At 32.9% G+C, this 19,161-nt stretch overlaps 2 protein-coding genes and 2 pseudogenes across 5 annotated transcripts; all 4 read right to left on the bottom strand.

Moving 5' to 3' along the window:
- Nucleotides 1-4,087: 4,087 nt before the first annotated feature.
- LOC111278239 (cysteine-rich receptor-like protein kinase 26) lies at nucleotides 4,088-7,526 on the bottom strand (annotated as a pseudogene). Its single transcript, XR_016344170.1, has 7 exons — nucleotides 6,502-7,526; nucleotides 6,132-6,260; nucleotides 5,831-5,970; nucleotides 5,529-5,739; nucleotides 5,189-5,426; nucleotides 4,821-4,971; nucleotides 4,088-4,713 (listed from the first exon to the last, which is right to left on the bottom strand). The product of XR_016344170.1 is annotated as a cysteine-rich receptor-like protein kinase 26 (transcript).
- Nucleotides 7,527-9,117: 1,591 nt separating this feature from the next.
- Nucleotides 9,118-12,477, bottom strand: LOC111278497 (cysteine-rich receptor-like protein kinase 10). Of its 2 annotated transcripts, none has more exons than XM_089764996.1 (7): nucleotides 11,652-12,477; nucleotides 11,178-11,312; nucleotides 10,950-11,068; nucleotides 10,634-10,844; nucleotides 10,247-10,484; nucleotides 9,816-9,966; nucleotides 9,118-9,729 (listed from the first exon to the last, which is right to left on the bottom strand). In XM_089764996.1, the coding sequence occupies exons 1-7, from the start codon at nucleotides 12,472-12,474 to the stop codon at nucleotides 9,397-9,399; spliced, it is 2,010 nt and encodes a 669-aa protein (XP_089621122.1). In that variant the 5' UTR covers nucleotides 12,475-12,477; the 3' UTR covers nucleotides 9,118-9,396. The 2 variants fall into 2 exon arrangements, with proteins under 2 accessions (XP_089621122.1, XP_089621121.1); XM_089764995.1 differs by having other exon boundaries at nucleotides 10,950-11,071.
- A 139-nt stretch (nucleotides 12,478-12,616) lies between these two features.
- On the bottom strand, nucleotides 12,617-14,609 carry LOC111278501 (cysteine-rich receptor-like protein kinase 10; annotated as a pseudogene). Its single transcript, XR_016344171.1, has 4 exons — nucleotides 14,401-14,609; nucleotides 14,039-14,276; nucleotides 13,543-13,692; nucleotides 12,617-13,462 (listed from the first exon to the last, which is right to left on the bottom strand). The product of XR_016344171.1 is annotated as a cysteine-rich receptor-like protein kinase 10 (transcript).
- Nucleotides 14,610-15,217: 608 nt separating this feature from the next.
- On the bottom strand, nucleotides 15,218-16,306 carry LOC111278248 (cysteine-rich repeat secretory protein 38-like). The gene has a single exon (XM_022864836.1). The coding sequence runs from the start codon at nucleotides 15,765-15,767 to the stop codon at nucleotides 15,339-15,341; it is 429 nt and encodes a 142-aa protein (XP_022720571.1). The 5' UTR covers nucleotides 15,768-16,306; the 3' UTR covers nucleotides 15,218-15,338.
- Between the last annotated feature and the right edge of the window lie 2,855 nt (nucleotides 16,307-19,161).

Here is a 19,161-nt window from a genome sequence, read left to right on the forward strand (position 1 = left end):
ATAAATTAAAACATAATATTAATCGACCACCTTAAAGTTAAATGTCAAGATCCCACTGAACAAATGAAAAATTCAAGGCAAAGAAAAAATAAGGGAAAATCACTGAATCTACGTACAACTTTAGGCAGACAAAAAAAGGGGCGGTAAAGTTAATCAACAATTGCAGTTTCAGGAAGGTGCTTTTAGTCCTTTCACCACTTCAAACTAGACGATGCATTGGATACCTTAGAATGGTCAGAACAGAACGTCCAATGATCAGCAGGCCACGTGTTTTCCTATATCTTGTGTTCTGATTTCATTGAGCAGCTATATGTTAATAGTTTTGATTCTTGTAATTAGATAAAATAGTCTTAATCAATTAAATAATTAAGTCAATAAAATTATAATAAAATAATCAATCGATTACACAAAACATAAAAATTTAATATAATTCAATCAATTAGTTTACTAATTGGTCCACATTTAATTTTATAAAACATTTTTAATCTAAACAAACATATATTTATATGCACATATATTTATACAAAATATCTCAATATTATTTAGTTCACTTAAACAAATATAATAATCATCATACTTATATGAACATTTTCATTCTTCTATAATCCACTCATAAACATATAAACTCATAAAGACCTTTTCAATTTCTTCTAATATTTATATTATGAGACCTTACAACTTTTATACATATTTTTTATATATTTAATCCTATAAAGACTTTACTATTTATAAGTATAAATTTGCATATAAAGAATTCATTTTCTCTTATAATTTTTCTCTTATAAATTTTCTTATCCATTAAGTAATATGTAGTCAATCTCATATAAATCTCTTATAAGATTTGAGTTATTATTTTTAACATTTTTCATATTTACTTAAAATTTATCAAACCATCATTCTTCATATTAGATATACTTGACCTCACATGTAATGAAAATCTTGTAATTATCTTCTCTTGTGTTTTCATCGCTTCCTGTAAATTAATCTCTCAGCACATGAACTCGAACTCTTATTTGAATCGAGCTCATTTAGGCTTGCTTCTTCTCATATCTAGATTTTTTGCTTTGATGCTAATTGATAGGATCCCATCAACATTTGCTTTGAATATGACTTTGATGTTAATTTTTAAAATCATGACAATTCTAATTCTAATTGTTAGACGAAAAAGCCCAATCTAATTAAATAATTAAGCTAGAGTAAACATAATCTAATTTAATATATTTTAGCTCAATCAAACTATATTCACAAATGAAAAAAAGAGTTCTACTAATTGTAGAGAATTACAAAATCATCAAAACAATCAACACTCACTTAAAATCAATACCTATGAACACTCTAATTCTCTTCTAATTTTATGAAATATTTTTAACAAAAACAAACACATATCCATGTGTTCTTATATCTATGTGAATCATCTAAATCTCCTCTAATTCACCTAAACAAATATAATAATTATCATACTTATGTAAATCCTTTCATTCGATCTTAATCCACTAACAAACATACACATTTATAAGGACTCTCTCAACCTCTTCTAATTTTATGAGGTATCTATCTTATAACTCTAAAATTTTTTTATATATTTTTCTCATATCTAGAGATTTTAGTTTGAGTATCTATCTTATAATCCTATAATTTTTTTACATATTTTTTTCGTACTTAAATATTATACTATTTATAAATAAACAAATTTGTCTATCAAAAAAAAATTTTTAATTCTTTTTTTGTAAATTTTTTTTGTCTATTCAACAATATCTAAATATTTTTAATTAAATTTCTTATAAAATTTGAGTAATTATTTTTAATAATATACCAGTTATCAACTTGTCCACGAACATTAGAAGTCCTAATAATTATGTCTTGGATGCATACATGTGAGACAAAATTTGTTAAAACTTAGGTAAACTGAAATAGGTGTCGAGAGTTAATGTATTAAAAGAGTGTAAACGTTGGTTGTCCGGTTAATGGAACAATCTCATAAATATTCTTGTTAAATTTGATTTGAAAAAAAAAAAAGAAATTTTGAGCAATGATTGAAGTTGATTGTTTGCAAAATCAAAATCGTGTTAACATGCTTAAAACCTTCACGATTTAGAAATTTGATAAATACCGACAGCGATAACGTTCCAAGCTCAAAGCTGTAAAAACTTTCTTAAAAATGATTAAAAACCATGCTTGATGCAGACTTAACTGAATAAAATTCCAGAAAGCCACAGCAACGCGGTGTCTGCATCTCCCAGTCCTCGTTGAATCTTGACAAAAAACTAAAGTTTGAGATGTGACCATTTCCAAAAGCATCTGTCCAATTATTGCGAGGCTAAAAGAAGTTCAAGGCAACATGGGAAAATTCCTTGGTTAGGTGGTTGAACTCTGACTTTGACAAGTCAAAAGTATGGTAATTAATTCAAAGCCATGTGTCAAAATTTTCATATGGAAACAAGCAGGAAGGTGTCTTCTGTTCTCTGCCTAATTATGTTCTCCAGGAGCCAGGATAAAATTCTGCCGCTGACTTGGACATCGATGTCAGAGAAGTGAGGATTACGGAATAATTATTGAGAAGTTCACACGTTTTTAGATGAGATCCACTTTATCAATTTTTTTTTACGATTTTTTTCTTTTTTTAAATTCATCATTTGATAAATTTTGTTTTTTACGAAGTTTAACTCAGATGCCATATGACATTTCTCGATAATTTTTTAAGTTAAATTAATTTTATGAAAAAAATTGAGACCGATGAAATTATATACATGGCACTCTTAATTAACGTTTTACGTTTTATATTATTTAATTTTTAATTAAATAAATTTTTAAAATAAAATATATCAATTAATAAAAATATCAAAATAATTCGTATTTATTTAATTTTAATCCATTTTAATTTCATATGAGTTATTTTTTAAATTGAAATTAAATTGAGATAATATTTAAATTTTTTAAAAATAAGAGTAGGACAAAAAAATACTCTTTCACAATTTATTTTTTGTATATATAAAAATATTTATTTTTTATTTTTAATTTTATTATATACATTTATTAATAAAATTATTATTTTTTAAATTGGTAATTGAATCTTCTTTTTTTTTTCTCATCCTCTTTTTTCTGATGTTTTTGTACATAAGGATTTAGGTGCGATTATAATTAATTGATTTATAATTACGTACGGTTGAAGGGAGTAGGAAAAATAAAAAATATATATTTGAGACGATTGATAAAGATGGCAGTTGTTAAGGACAAGCCGCCTGGCTTTCTGTGCGCCCAAAAAGCGGTTTCGTCCTTTTCGAATATCCTATATATATATATTTTACTTTATAGTGCCCATCACTAGTTAATTGTGAATTTAAAATTTCATTTAATTAATTTATTATAATTATTTTAATATATTTTATAATTTTAAAATTTAAATTTTAATATCTTTTCGTAATTATCACAAGGAACTAATCCGACGCCATGACATACCAATTTAAGAATCTGACTTTGGGTGATTCATAAATTTCTTGCATAAGAAATTGCTTGAAGGGCTACGCAGTTCACACACCGTTTAAGATCAAAAGAAGATTCAGAATTAAAACCAAAAAATAATAATAATAATAATAATAAAGAAGTTGATTGAGACGGGAGTGGTGGAAGAGGATAAGCTGTGAAGCTTCTAGTTTATTTCCCTATCTATGAATGAAAAAAAAAAAAAAAAGAACAAGGATTAAAGTTTTTTTAATAAAAATTTAATAATTATTAAAAATTTTAATATTTTATTATGATCAATTAAATTTTTTATTTTTTTATTTTGATTCAATTAAATTTTTAATTGAACAAAACCTTAAAACATAATAAAATTAAATCAATTAATTTTTAAATTATAATCAATTAAATCTTTTAAAAATATAAAAAAATAATTATTTTATTTACTTTTCACATATATTAATTATGCAATATAATAAATATCTATCTGTTTTATTATTATATGAAATTTCATTTTAATTGATAAAAATTAACGATATTTAAATACAAATTAATATTAAAGGTATTACTTGAAATAAAAAAATAAAAATGTAAATAACTTTTTAATTACAATTCAAGAGATTTTTATATATTAAAACAAACAAAAAGTTTTACTTTTATTTCCGTGTGGCACTCATGTGTCGAGCCAAAAGTCAATCACATTGTCCGTCAAAAAAGAAAAAAAAAAGGGAGATTTCAATTTTTTTATTCTTTTTTTGTTTGTATTTGTTCATCTATAACAAATTGATCACATGAAAAGGATTGTCTAAGGGTAATCCGCTCAAACTGACAATCACTGAATTTCTAACAATCATGAATGATAATGGTACTGAATGTTGACACAAAAATGCTTACAAACTTGACCAGCTTGGTATCTTGGATGCAGCTCGGTAATTGAAACCTCATTTTTTGAGACTACCACAATTTCATTTCTGGATTGACTGGATTGTGTTGCCCCTGAATTTAAGTGCTGCGACCACAGCATCCCTGATTGAGTGTTGCTGTGCAAAAAAATGCAGGTTGTGAGGGTAGTGGCAGAGTGACAGAGTGGCTAGTAAGCATCAGAACAACCGAAGCCATGTTTGGTCTCGCAGCTACATTTTCTTGAACACAAAGCAGCCCGATGTGGATGCATCTCATCAGCTCAGTTCTTGAACCATCTCTAAAACTGGGATCTACAAGATCCATTACTGTCCCATTCTTCCAATTTCTCCAAGCCTGCAGCGTTTAATTCATGCAAATTATTAAACAGTAAATTCTTTTAATGCTTTGGACAAGTATCATATGAGTTACAATCTCATGCTTGAGGACAAAGGAATACTTACAAAGTTTAGAAGATCTTCTACATTACTCCCATTATGGAAAGCACTATTTTTTTGACCACTTAAAATCTCCATAAGTAGCACACCAAAACTAAAAACATCGGACTTAACAGAAAATTGTCCATGCGTTGCATATTCAGGCGCCATGTATCCGCTACAAGTTAATAAAAGAAAAATTAGTTTTCCTTGTGGAAAAAAAGGGACACATGACTTACCAATCTTTTGAATTGTTCAAGTGAGGATGATCATCGGTCATGCATCAGCCAAGATTTTTCTTTTATTCACATGATGGGAAGGCAGTTTAACAAAAATAATAATAGTATATGCAATTAAAAGTGTAATTATTGACTCAGAAGATTTCTAACACTTACCATGTTCCCACGATTCTATTAGCAACCCCTTGAGTTTGATCAACTGCAACCAATCTTGTCATGCCAAAATCTGTAATTTTAGGATTCATCTCTGCGTCTAATAATATATTGCTTGCTTTGAGATCACAATGAATAATTTTAAGTAGAGAATCTTGATGAAGATAAAAAAGTCCTCGAGAGATGCCTCTTATGACTTTGTATCGTCTTTCCCAATTCAAATATGTACGGTTAACCGGATCTGCATCACCATAAATGTACGAATCCTAATTAATAAAATAAAACATGGATGTTGGTCTTTTGCTTTGTAGTATACATTCTATAATACACCGATATATCATACCAAATAATGATTTATCCAGACTTGTGTTAGGCACAAACTCATAGATGAGAAGCCTTTCATTTCCTCCTAGGCAGAAACCTTGAAGCCTAACCAAATTCCTGTGCTGAAGCTTGGCCAATAACTGAACTTCGTTTTTGAATTCAAGATCTCCTTGTCCGGATTCTGTAGACAGTCTTTTCACTGCTATTAATTCTCCATTGGCAAGTGTGCCCTGAGAAGATATCAGAATGAATTATATATGTATATGCCTATTGAACTTGCATACCCATTTTATTTCTTACGGATGATCATTATCGTCTTACCTTATAAACTGCCCCAAATCCACCTTGTCCAAGCTTATTTGCGTCAGAAAAGTGATTTGTTGCAGCTCTAATGGTGTTGAAATCATATTGCAAGGACTCTGCACTTGTGATTCCATCCACGGCTTCAGCTGCTTCACGCTCTTCAGAGGTGTAACAAAAGAACAAAAACATAAACAAGTAAACATTAGATTTAGTCACGAGCTAAATTCATTAACAACATTCCAAAAGGAAAAAGAACAAGAACACACTGACACACACAAAAAACAAAGAAGAAAATCAATAAACCGATTCTTTTACTTACTTTCAGCATTCACCTTTGACTTCCTCGCCCCTAAAAAGATGCAGACGCAGCAGGAAATGAGAAGTACCGCAAAAGCGACGGCCGAGACGGTTATGATAATAGTAGTTCGAGATGAATTACTCTTTTTTCCTGCAAAATTTCAAAAAAATGCGTTTTCTATAAGAGTGCTGAAATAGTTAACTTTGGAACTACTCTTAACTTAATTAGTTAAATTAGAGAAACCCTTTTCTCTGTTGTCTAGGAAAATAAAATTTTTACAGGCACACATCCCATTGATACAAGACGGAGAAATTCTTGATATTCTGAGGTAGACGTTCTCATTTGGGAAAGAAACAACTGTTGAATTGACAAAACAAAGCAGAAAGCGTACCTGTTGTACTTGTGGTATCGTTTGAGAGCGGGGGAGATAGTGGGGATGCTGGTGTTGGTGGCGGTGATGATGGTATTGGTATATCAGCATTGGTAAGATCATAGAAACGTTCAACCTTAAACCTTAAATTACAGCTAGGCCCAATTATCCTGCCTTCTTGTTTTCTGTCACAGCATACCGGAATAAATCCAATAGCCCGAGACAAGCAAGAGCTGCAGTCAACCTCGGTCAAATCAGGAGTGCATTGAACAAGTGCATATACCGTTTGGAAAGCTGAAACTTCTGCACTTCCTGTTGCAAACTTGCGAAGGGAAGTCCCCGATGAAGCGTTATTTCTTAGGGTATCCAACACGGAACCCAGGGCCTGATTAAAAGCATCCACATTCGTGACGTTATTTACATTCCACATGTAGAACGAAGGGTTGATCTCCATAACACCAAAGATGGAGCGATTTGCGTAGCGGAACATGCATTTATTATACCAGATGATTGCCTCTTTCTGGTTGGGGCAGAGATTTCTGAGCGCAGCGGTTGCGTTATTGATGCAGCTGATGCAATCACCTGAATTCACATCTCCTCTGCAAAGTGCAATTGCGTTAACTCTGTTCGAGCCTTGGCCGGATGAAAAATTGTAGAACCCGTAATCATTTGCTGTGTTAAAGGAGGAAGAGGAAAGGAGGCGATTGAGGTTTGTCTCGTAAGTGCTGTTTCTGGTGAAGTTACCACTACTCTCTAAACAGAAATAATATAGAGGCTGTTGTTGGGCAATGGTAAGAGTAAGAAGGAATGTAATAGTTGAAGAGAAGAAAAACTGCCATGAAAATTCCATTGCCTTGCCTGCGGAGTACAGTAGTGTTCTGCTTCTGCGTCTCCAAAGCTTGTTGGACCTATGATTTTCAAAGTTTATATTATAATGATGAATGCTCCTTCTATCATGGAGTTGATTGTTTACAAAATCAACATCGTGTTAACATGCTTAAAACCTTCACGATTTAGAAATTGATAGCTAATGATAGTGAAAACATTTCAAACACAAAGCTGTAAAAAATTTCCTTAAGATGAAAAATCCATGCTTGATGCATACGTAACGGATTAAAATTCTAAGCGAGCCACAGCAACGCGGTGTCTGTAACTCCCAGTCCTTGTTGAATCTTGACAAAAAACTAAAGTTTGAAACGTTACCATTTCAAGAGGTAATGAACACGGCATCTGGCCAAAAACAGAATGGTAATTAATGCGACAAGTCCATGACAACATGGGAAAATCCCTTGGTTTGATGGTTAAACTCTGACTTTTCCAAGTCAAAAAGTACGGTATTTAATTGGAAATCCAAGTTTCCTTGGTTTCAAATTTTTCATGTAGAAACATGCAGGACGGTCTCTTGTGTTCCCTGTCTAATTTTGCTCTCCAGGAACCAGGGTAAAATTCTGCCATCGCTTGGACATCTCTGTCAGGGAAGTGAGGATTACGGGTAATTATTGAGAATTTCACACGTTTTTAGGCAATAATTCTGATTAAGTGACTTTAACTATGTGCTCTAATGTCCACTCTTTTGTTGATAAGGATATGTTATGGGTAAAGGAATGCCCTGATTGAGTTTCATTCAATTTCATTGATTTAAAATTAAATGAGTGAAACAAAGTTATTCCTCTAAAAATAAAAAAAAACCAAACCGTTGTTAACTGTTACGTGGAGACGGTATCTATAGGTTCAGCTATAATCATATTAATTTGGTTGAATTTTCTTAGATAAAGTTGTTTTTTTCTTCTTTTTTAGAAAAAAAAAAAAAAATACAAAAGCTAATATAATTGCGTCTGAAATGGGGAAGTGGGAACTGCTGACTCTCAGATAAATCAGGCAATGATGGCGATTGGTAAAGATGCAAGAACTTTGCTGTGGTCTAATCACCCTTCTCAGTCCCAATCAAAAGACATAATATTATTTTTTAGTCTCTCGGGAGATTATTCTTGAATAAATTGAGATGACAGTGGAAAATAAGGTGATAGAAAATTCGCTAATGGCGACTGAAGTGGATGAATGACATCTAACGGGCAATTTTTAATTCCTGAAAAAAGTTATTTCGGAAAGATGAATCAGTCCTGAAATCATTTAGTTACCCTTTTTCTATTAGAAAATGTGGCTTACTATAGGAAAAGTTTTCCTTGTAAAATCCATACTGCATTGTGCCGAGTCTTTCTTCTTTTTTTTTTTTTTTTTTAAAGGATAGTGGTGTTAATTGAGAAAGAGAAATGTAGTCTTATGAAGTGGGTACTCAGCTTCGCCGTAGTATCTCTTACGTGTCACCTCAATTCCCAGGAGGTAGTGCATTGGAAAGGAAATAGGATCTCTGGACACAGAAAACTATGGAGTTTGCTACATTCATGATTTCAAAAATAACAGTAAAGATATCAATTAATTGTTGTATAAAATTCTTATAGAAATGTAACTATCATCAGGCTGCTAGCTACTGTTTCTTCAACTTAACTGTTATAAGTTCATTTATATAGTAGTGCTAATGCTGATTCGTTTGAAAACATTTACTTTTGTTTTCTCTTGGGGAAAATTATGCTCCCCCAAATAAATTGTTCAAGCCAAGATAATTCTACAATAAGCACATTTACGGGTTAAATATAGCTTCTTCATTAGCATATAAAACTGCAAGAGACAAATGATGAGCAGCTTAGTTGATTTAATAAAACATGTAGAATACTACAGAATATCAAGATTTTGGGGGTAAATAACTCTTGTATGTCCAGTTCATACATAAAGTGACTGGATCAAGTACACAAGTACCACTACTTAATCGTACCAAATATTCACAGCAATGGCAGAAAAAGGACTTATTCAACATTGGCAGATTGCTTTCTATACTGAGGAAGCATCTATTAACTCACTTTACCGAGGGTCTAATTCAGTAATCGATGCCTCATTGATAGACCATGGCATTGATCGACTAGTGGATTGATCAGATTCCATCTCCTTGTTTGGCATACTTCCCTCTGTTCTGCTGTGAAGGAAAAATGCCGGTTGCTTAGGTAATGGTAGTGTGACAGAGTAACTGTTAAGCATGAGAACAATGGTAGTCATCGTAGGCCTGTCAACTGGATCTTCCTGAACACATAATAACCCAATTTGGATGCATCTAATGACTTCATTTCTAGAGTAAGTATCCCTCAGAATAGGATCCAACAATTCCAATGGCGTCCCATCCTTCCAATGTTTCCAAGCCTGCAGTGGTTCATCAAGTAAGATTTAAAAAGTCACCTCACCTTAAATTTTAATTTCGTATTTCGTATAGGCTGAATTATACTCACGTAGCTAAGGAGGTCCTCAGCACCATCTGTTTGATAGAAATTACTGTTCCTTTGGCCACTAATAATTTCGAGAACTAAAACGCCAAAACTATATGCATCTGATTTCACAGAAAACTGCCCTTGCATTGCATATTCGGGAGACATGTAGCCACTGCAGAACCATTAGCAATGTTAGTATAATGACAAGAACAAAAATTTTTAGTTTGATCTAATAATTTATTTATGCTAACAACAATCAGGATAGCTTGTTATAAATGATTTAGCTGGAGGTGTTAATATGTCACAAGGATTCCTAAATTCGATTAAAAGCAGGGTATAACCAAAATGAGCTTTTATTTCTTTAAGTTGTTCAACAATTAGGATGCAACAACTCATGGTTAAATTGCGTATGAAACTTATGCAAACAAATGCTAAACATGTTCAAAACTTACTAGGTACCAACAACTCTTCTGGTGGTTCCTTGAGTTTGATCAACACCAAAAATCCTTGCCATGCCAAAATCTGAAATTTTTGGATTCATTTCACCATCTAATAATATATTGCTGGCCTTGAGATCCCGGTGTATGATTCTAAGCCGAGAATCCTCATGCAGATAAAGCATTCCTCGAGCAATCCCTCCTATGATCTTGTAACGTCTTGACCAATCCAATTGTCCTTGTTTTGCAGGATCTATAAAAATAAATAAATAAATGAATGAATAAGTAGTTTTGTTCACACAGCAAATCTAAGATTAAGATATACCCATGTATCTCTCTAGGCAGTGTTTAAAATCAATTAAAAGTCCCAACAAAATTCTTGCAACAGTATATTACACGTACCAAAAAGAAAATAGTCAAGACTTTTATTGGGCACAAATTCATACAAGAGTATCTTTTCTTCTCCTTCCAAGCAAAATCCGAGTAGTCTCACTAGATTTCTGTGTTGAAGCTTGGCAACCAATACAGCCTCATTTTTAAATTCCTCCACCCCTTGCCCTGAACTTCTTGATAACCTCTTAACAGCTATCTCTTGTCCGCTAGGAAGGGTACCCTGAGAATGTAAGATACCCTTGATTAGAAAAGCTTTCTGAGAGTTTGAGTTTGGACACTGTAAGCATGTATAAAATGCCTACATGTCATTAAATACTAATAATACCTTGTAAACTTCACCAAAACCACCTTCTCCTAGCTTGTTCCTATCTGAGAAGTTGTTTGTGGCAACTTGTATCGTGCTAAAATCATACTGCAGTGACTCTATTGTGGTTATATCATTTCCTGCTGTAAAATCAAACTAGCAAATGTCATATTCTGTAAAACATAATCAAAGAACAGGGTGAAACCGGAGAAATGAGATTGTTTTGGCTCAAAATAAGTTGTGTTTTACCATTTTCTCCTTCTATAGCTTTGTACTTCCTTGCTCTCCTTTTTAATAGACAACAACCCACGAAAAAAAGCAAAACAGAGGCAGAAATTGGAGCAACAATGGCAATAATTATTTGCCACGAATTTTGGCTTTTTCCTGCAGATGCAATAAAGAATTAAAGATGTGTCACGATAATTTCTAATACCATAAAGCATGCTTAGAAGGTGGAGAGGATATGTGGAAGGCTACAACTATCAAATAAAATCAAATTCAAATTCATTTGTGACTTTTAATTCGAGATGTCTTTGCGGCAATCTTCCGGGAACCAGAACTTTCCCAATGTCAATTCCTCAATTCCATCAAGGAAAGGCAAATTTTAGCGTCGGTAATTTTTTGGAAGAAAACTATAAGGCATATAGTCGTCCTAATTATAATTATTTAACTCAACTAACAAAAATAAATAAAAAGGCAATAGAACGGATGGTATGACTGAACCTGGAGCTGCTGGAGGACGAGTTATCACAGACGGAGGTGCCGGAACTGAAACTGCGGTTTGATTATAGAACGGGTAAAGTTCATATCTAATGTTGCAGCTAGGAGTCAGCACTCTTCCCCCTTGCTTTCCACTGCAACAATTAGGCAGAGCCGCTATAGCTCCTCGCAGACATGTATTACAATCCGTGCTTGATAGGTCAGGAGTACACTGCACAAGGCTGTACAGTGTTTGAAACCCTGAAATATTCGCGTCTCTGGTCGCGAAGTTTTTTAAACCTAACGTAGCATTTACAGCCAGGGTTGCTGCATTATTCATCGTATCAGCCAGTATCTGGTTAAAACGCTCTTGGTCCGAGACATTTCCCGTGTTCAACATATAGATTGCAGGTACAATGGTCGCGATGGAAAAGATAGATTGATTTGAGTAACGCAAGAGGCAATCATCATACCAAATCACAGCAATTTTTTCAACAGCACAAAGTTGAGTGACGTCGTTGATGGCAGTAGAGACACATTCTTCGCAGCCACTATTCGAAACATCACCCCTGCAGAGAAACAGCCCATAGACCACGTCAGAGTTTCTGCCAGAGGTTGTGCTATAGAATCGATTGCCGCGGGTGGCGTTGGAGGATAGAGAGGAAAGCAGGTGATTGAGATCGGCTTGGTAAGTACCGTTTGTGGGAAAAGTGGTTGCGTTCGAACAGCTATGGGCGAGGTAAGTTTGTTGTGCTCCAATGGTAAAGCTAAGCAAGGAGAGGAACAACAGAGTTATGAAGGACTTGTAGACAAGCATTTTTTCTCTTTCTTTTTTTCCTAGGACCATAACAGTGGTGATCTTCTCAATATGGGGTTTTCTACCGGCACCTAAAGACTTGGTACCTCTAGACACCAACCGTCAAAAGCAGGTGAAGCCAATGTAATGGTCGTGTTGGCTGGTTGAATGCTGTAAAGACATTTACACGTCTGTGACGGATGGAATAGGAGTTGGAGATAAACATCAAGTGCAGCTTTCACTTTAATGGTGCCTTAAAGTCGCAGGCCCACACTCTAATCGGAAGTTAGTGCTCCGTATTGAAACAGACTTTTCTCATTACATATTTACATTTAGATTTCTTTGTTCCTGTGTCGAATTTGTCCGTAGCATCCCATTTATTAAAGGAGTTTTTTTTTTTTTGGAATAGTAGTATACAGTAATTTTTATGATTTATTTTTCAAAGTTCTTTAATCTTTTGTTCTAAGAAGTATAGTTTAATTTAGTAGTAAATGATTGAATTAATTCTTTAAATAAAAATGGATATACTTTTGAAAAATAAAATCAAATACATCTATAGTCAATATATTTTTTTCTCTTTTGTATATTGATATATGAAGATAGCTCCAATTCTTCTGTCGAAAAAATTAAGCACATCTTATGGTTGTCATTCAGTCAAAAACGGCTTAATAAGTGTTCAGAAGCTAGAATCCTAAGAATAGTGAAATAAAGGACGATGCAACCACTAATCAATCACCGAGGCGAGATATTTGAAATTGTAACCTCATTAACAGAACAGACTATCATTTGAAGTGGATTGAATTGGTTCTGCAACAACACGTCCAACAGAAAATGCAGGTTCTGCTGGTAGAGGAAGTGTTGTGGTCTCGCTTGCCAACATGACAATCACAGTTGACATGGTAGGTCTGTCCGCTGGGTCTTCTTCCACGCACAACAGCCCGATACGGATGCATTTAAGAACCTGAGTTGGCACAGACGACTGAACAAGGAGCGGGTCTATTAGCTCCATTCCTTGACCTTTAGACCATAGTTTCCATGCCTGTAATGTTAATTAGTATTAGAATGATACAGCAATATAGCCATCTATTTTTTGAAGACAAAGATAGGATTAAAACGTACAAAGGTTAGGAGGCTTTCACCACGCTCGGAAAGATGAAAGCCATTGTTCCTTTTGCCGCTTATTATCTCCAGTAAGAGGACTCCGAAACTGAAAACATCGGATTTGACTGAAAAAATCCTTCCATAGCATACCCTGGTGCCATGTATCCACTATTTCAGTTTATAGGAATAGTTAAAATCAGGTTAGATTACGGAAATCTCAGAACAAAGAATCGTTAAGTTTGAACATTGTGCTGTCATAAAATTGAAGGATGACTACAAACTTTTAGATTGTAAGGAACAGCCATGTTCCTCTTCAGAATGAACCTCCGCAAAGACTATGATCTGATGTATTGCTTTTCCATTTTACGAGTTCAATGCTGATTCTTTCTTTTCAATAAAATTTTATTTGACACAGATGCAATATTAAAGATCAAAAGAAAACAAATGAAGAACCTAGATTGGTAAAAAAAAAAACAGAACTGTGAGCCTAGAAGGCATGGGATAGTGGACTTACTATGTTCCAACCACTCTGTTTGTATTTGCTTCATTTTGATATGCACCAAAAATTCTAGCCATTCCAAAATCTGATATCTTTGGGTTCATCTCGTGATCTAGCAAAACATTGCTAGCTTTAAGATCCCTATGAATAATTCTAAGACGAGAATCCTCATGTAAATACAGGATGCCTGGGGCAATGCCATTAATAATGCTAAGACGCTTCTGCCAAACCAGTTGCACACCAATGCTTGAATCTGGAAAAGAACCCCCCAAAAGAATGTAGTAGTTAGTTGATTTTTTACCATATTTCATGAAGATTCCTGTTAAAAAACAGAATGAATAAAGCAGAAACAAGAATTTTTTGTTTGAGGATCAAACCCAAGAGGAACACATCAAGGCTTTTATTGGGCATGTATTCATAGACAAGCAGTTTTTCGTTCTGCTCCAAGCAGCAGCCCTGGAGTCTCACCAGATTTCTATGTTGTAGTCTGGCAATTAACATGACTTCATTCTTGAACTCAAGTAACCCTTGCCCAGAAGTTCTAGAGAGCCTTTTAACTGCAACTTCTTTTCCATCTGCCAATTTGCCTTAAAAGAAGGAATTAACAAGCATCATAAAAGAACTAATTATGTGAACTGTGAAGTTGAAGAAGCGCATCGTATACTAAAAGTATAATACTCCATCACCATAGTTACCTTGTACACAGGGCCAAATCCACCTTCTCCAAGTTTATTTTCATCACAAAGTTGTTTTGTTGCTGTTTGTAAAATATCTAGCTGAATCGAAGGGAAATCCTTAGATCTCACGCCACTCTCACCTTGAAAATTTTCAATTGAGTAGCCGTCGCCAACTCTTTCTCCTAATCCAAGTAACTGAACTTCTTGGCTGTTATGATCTATATTCTCTTCAAGAGAAAACAATAATTGGCAAAACAACAGAGTCAAGAAAAAATGAGGTGGAAGTGTGATCCAATGCATACCATGAAAATTTCTCCTTCTCCAACGGAAAATACCTCCACAACAGAACAGGGTGACCCCAAAAATTGCGGATAAACTTGCAACAATAGGAATCCAATTTGGTTCGCCTTGTTTGCCACCTTCTAAATCTGTTACTCCAAAACAAAGTTATCTTTCAGTTGATTTTTAGTGGAATAAATTTCTAATTTTTGTATTCTTCTAGCTGCTTCTGTTTGGCAGATATTAATTAATTTGCAATTAGTTTCTGTAGCAGGTATTTTTCCAACTTTCTTTTTTGATGGGTGAAAATTTCAGTAACTAAAAATTAGGCAAGCTTAATTCTCTAGCATCTGATGATACTAACCGTTTGAGCCACTTGTTTTGTTTACTGAAGGAAGGGATGCTTCTGATTCAACTCCAGGATTCTTGATTATCGTAGTGTTTGTTGATTCGTCTCGAGGTTTTCCATAAAATGGATATATCTCATACCTGATGCTACAGCTTGGTCGTAAAAATCTCCCACCTTGTCTTCCAGTCTCTAAAGATAGGATTGAGCTACGTAGACAAGATTGACAGTCTGCAACTGACAAATCAGGGGTGCATTGAACAAGGCCATACAGCTTCATGGAAATTGAAACATTAACTTCTGTAGTTGCATACATGTGGTTAGAAACATTTGAAAGCATCCTAGTCAGATTGTCGAAAGTCTCGGCCAAATTCTTTTCAAATTTATCAAGGTCCGTTATATTTGCATCATTATACATAGCAAAAGCAGGTGTTAGCTGCATGGTAGAGAAGAAAGATCTATAGGAATAGCGCACAAGGCATGCATCATAATATATAATCGCTTCTTTGTCACCAGCGCAATCCTCTAAGATCTTAGCGGTTGCTAAGGCAATGCAGTATTGGCAGAAATTGGGTTAAACATCACCTCGACAGAGGAAAAGGCCATAAACCTTCTCTGGATTTTCCCTTGCCGTATCGTTAAAGAAACTATAAATACTTCCTTGGTCATTAAACCGCCGGATGAGAAGGTGGTTAAGGTTGTTCGCGAACCGAATACTAGAATTAAATATTTCTGAACATCTTGTATAGAGATAAGCCTGCTGCATTTCGGACACGTTTTGTGGGATAACAAGGAGCGAAGAAGAAAGAAAGAGGAGCAGGTAAAATGCGCCTGAAACAGAAAGAACAACATAATAGTGCATCATCTTCTTCCAATGCTTTTCAATAATTCAGAAATCTTAAGACCATAATCTATCCGGAATGGGTTATTAACCGAGACTGAGAGGCCCTCCTCGACAAATTGACTTGTTGACTTCTAAAGTTTCCGTCCACCGCCAAAATTATCTCCACACCACGATCTGTTGCCTCGTTTGGCAAAAACGTTACGCTCTGTTTTCTCGTTAACGTGCAGTTTGCATCTGAATTTTTTTTTTTAGTATTTTAATAAAATAATAATTATTAATTGTTTTGGTAACCATGAAAATTTCTGATTAATTATTTATTTTATGTTGTTAACAAGTTTTTACTTTGCTAAACTAATTATTTTTGTTAAGTTCACTAATTTTTAAGATTCACCACTTTGTTAAAGCTTAATTTATTACAATTGAATAATTGAATAAAGATTCTCAATAAATTAATAAAAAATTTATTTGTGACATGAGTATAATTTGAAATTTGATCAAAGGGAAGAGGTTAATATAGTCTACACACCATAAAATAATTTTATTTTATTTTTTATAAAAGACATACCCTTTCATTCGATATGTGTAATTAATGTTACTGTAAATCAGCTTTATGCACATATTACGTATTAATTTATTATTATATAACAATATTGATATAATTTTAATTACTTATATAATAAGAGTGCTTTTGCTTTCCAATCAATGTGATAGAGTGACATAATATCATTGATATCTCTTGAGGTGATGTGATTACTCCTCCGAGAAGGATGTAATATCCAAGCAGATGGAGAATTAGCCACCAAGTACAGTCACTTAGATGTTAGGGATGATTATAGTTTTGATATTATTTATTAAGGATCATTTAGTTTTGATATTATTTGTTAAGCAAAATTTTTTTATCTAATTAAATAAGTGAAAGTTAAATTATATAATCAATCAATCATATAAAAAATATTAATTTAATATAATTCGATCCAATTAGTTTATGTCTACAAATAAAAAAAATCATTAGTTATAAAAAATTACATTAAAATATTAAAATAATCACTCACAATTACACCTATAGACCTTCTCAATCTCTTCTAATTCTCTAAAGTATTCTCAATCTAAACAAACATATAGCTATATATACCTTTTTAACACAAAGAAACACATACCCATATGTACTCATGTATCATATCTATATAGACTATCTCAATCTCCTCTAATCCACTCACAAACATACAACATATACATTCATAAGATGTAAATCTCTAATAGTCTTATAAGTTGTCTATCACAATAAAACTTTACAACTCTCTTTCATCTTTTTCTTATTCATGGACTTAGGTCAATTGGATCGAATCATGTTAAATTATTGTTTCTTGTGTGATTATTTGATCATTTGATTTTGCTTTCGCTGGCTTACTTGGATTGGGGCTTTTTAACCTAACAAATGGTATCGAAGTTGTAATAATTTCTAATAAATTATATCAGAGCTACGGTAATCCCTAACAAGTCGTATCAAACTCAAAGGTTCAAGCCATTGGAAAAGGTAAGTCCAGAAGAGCTGGATTCAAGAAAAAAATTAGAGTTCGTATTTTAAAAATTAATTTGCGTGAAACATGAAGGTACACAAAAAAAGATGATTGTGAGATTTTTATTACAGGTACAGTCAAGCATGTCTAATATGAAAATATATGATTTGATGAAATTTGAGTTAAGGTGAAAATTGTTGGAAATAGTAACTCAAATCCCATAACAGATTTGTTTGAAAATTGATTAGATATTATTTGATGGACAAGAAGATTTACTGACGAAGAATTCTAAAAGAAAATGAATTTTTAATAGGTAAGTTTGACTTACAAAAGAAAATTTTTAAAAGTAAAAAAATTTTTAATAGGCAAATATGTATGTTTATAAATAAGTGAACTCTCTACAGGATTAGGTATGAGAAAAAGATATAAGAGAGTTGTAGGATTTTATGAGATAGACACCTTATAAAACTACTAAAGATTTACGTCTTATGAGTGTGTATGTTTATATATTTGTAAATGGACTAAAAGATATTGAGAGGGTCTATATAGATATGATGCATGGGTGCACATAGGTATGCGTTTGTTTGAGTTAATAATACTTCATAAGACTAGAAGAGATTGAAAGTATCTATGAATATTAATTATTGAGTGATTGATTGATTTGATATATGTTTGTAACTCTCTATAATTAGTGGATATTTTTTTCATCTATGGACATAAGTTGATTTGGTCGAACTACATTAAATTGTTGTCTCTTATATGATTGTTTAATCATTTGATTTTGCTTTTGTTGGCTTGATTGGATTGGAGTTTTTTAGCCTAACATTAGACACGTCGTGCGAGACTTAAAATAAATATTTTTATTTCTATATTTGTAAATTCTCCCTTAAAAATTATTTAAATAATTTTTTATTATTGAATTTTGCTTACAAAAGTTCTAAAAAAACATTTTAAAATTATTATGTTAAATAATATTTTGTTTCAATATATTGAAAATTAATATATTAACTATCAATTATTCATTAAATAAAAATATTATTATAAATATAATATTAATTAATCTTAAAAATTTCTTAAAAATAGTCAAGTTAACAAAATTATTTACTATTTATTATAACATTTCTTATTATTAATACCAGACACTGCCTTGAAAAAAAGAAAACATTTATTATTGATAACAAACACTCCCTTGAAAAACAGAAAGCATTTAAACTTCCTGGAAAACCAGTAAGCCAGTCACGACATTGCACTTTTCAACTTAAATTGATCAATTGACAATTTGCTGTGTGTACAGAGCAAAGTTTTCGGCATGCACCCCGCAACTATGCTTGTCAGCTAAAGCACAAAATTAAACTCTTAAGGGGTCCATTGCTATTTCTATTAAGACCTGTCATGAAGACCAATTTATGGCAGGAAATGGGGAAGGAAATTATGGCACTTTTAAAGGTTTTGCAGAGGATAGAAAATTAAAAAGA

Source organism: Durio zibethinus, chromosome 8, assembly GCF_047325235.1.
Source record: "Durio zibethinus cultivar Kanyao isolate XHJ-2024 chromosome 8, ASM4732523v1, whole genome shotgun sequence".
In the NCBI taxonomy this organism is placed as follows: Eukaryota; Viridiplantae; Streptophyta; class Magnoliopsida; order Malvales; family Malvaceae; genus Durio; species Durio zibethinus.

Excerpts from the sequence above, each read along its gene's own strand:
- LOC111278497 (XM_089764995.1), bottom strand. The coding sequence starts at position 12,474 with ATGGTCCTAGGAAAAAAAGAAAGAGAAAAAATGCTTGTCTACAAGTCC. Across the intron at positions 10,845-10,949 it reads GTTTTGGTGAAGTTTACAAG|GGTACCCTTCCTAGCGGACA; the intron begins GTATTATTAGTA and ends TTACATTCTCAG. Across the intron at positions 9,967-10,246 it reads AGAAGAGTTGTTGGTACCTA|TGGCTACATGTCTCCCGAAT; the intron begins GTAAGTTTTGAA and ends ATGGTTCTGCAG.
- LOC111278248 (XM_022864836.1), bottom strand. The coding sequence starts at position 15,767 with ATGCAGCTAACACCTGCTTTTGCTATGTATAATGATGCAAATATAACG.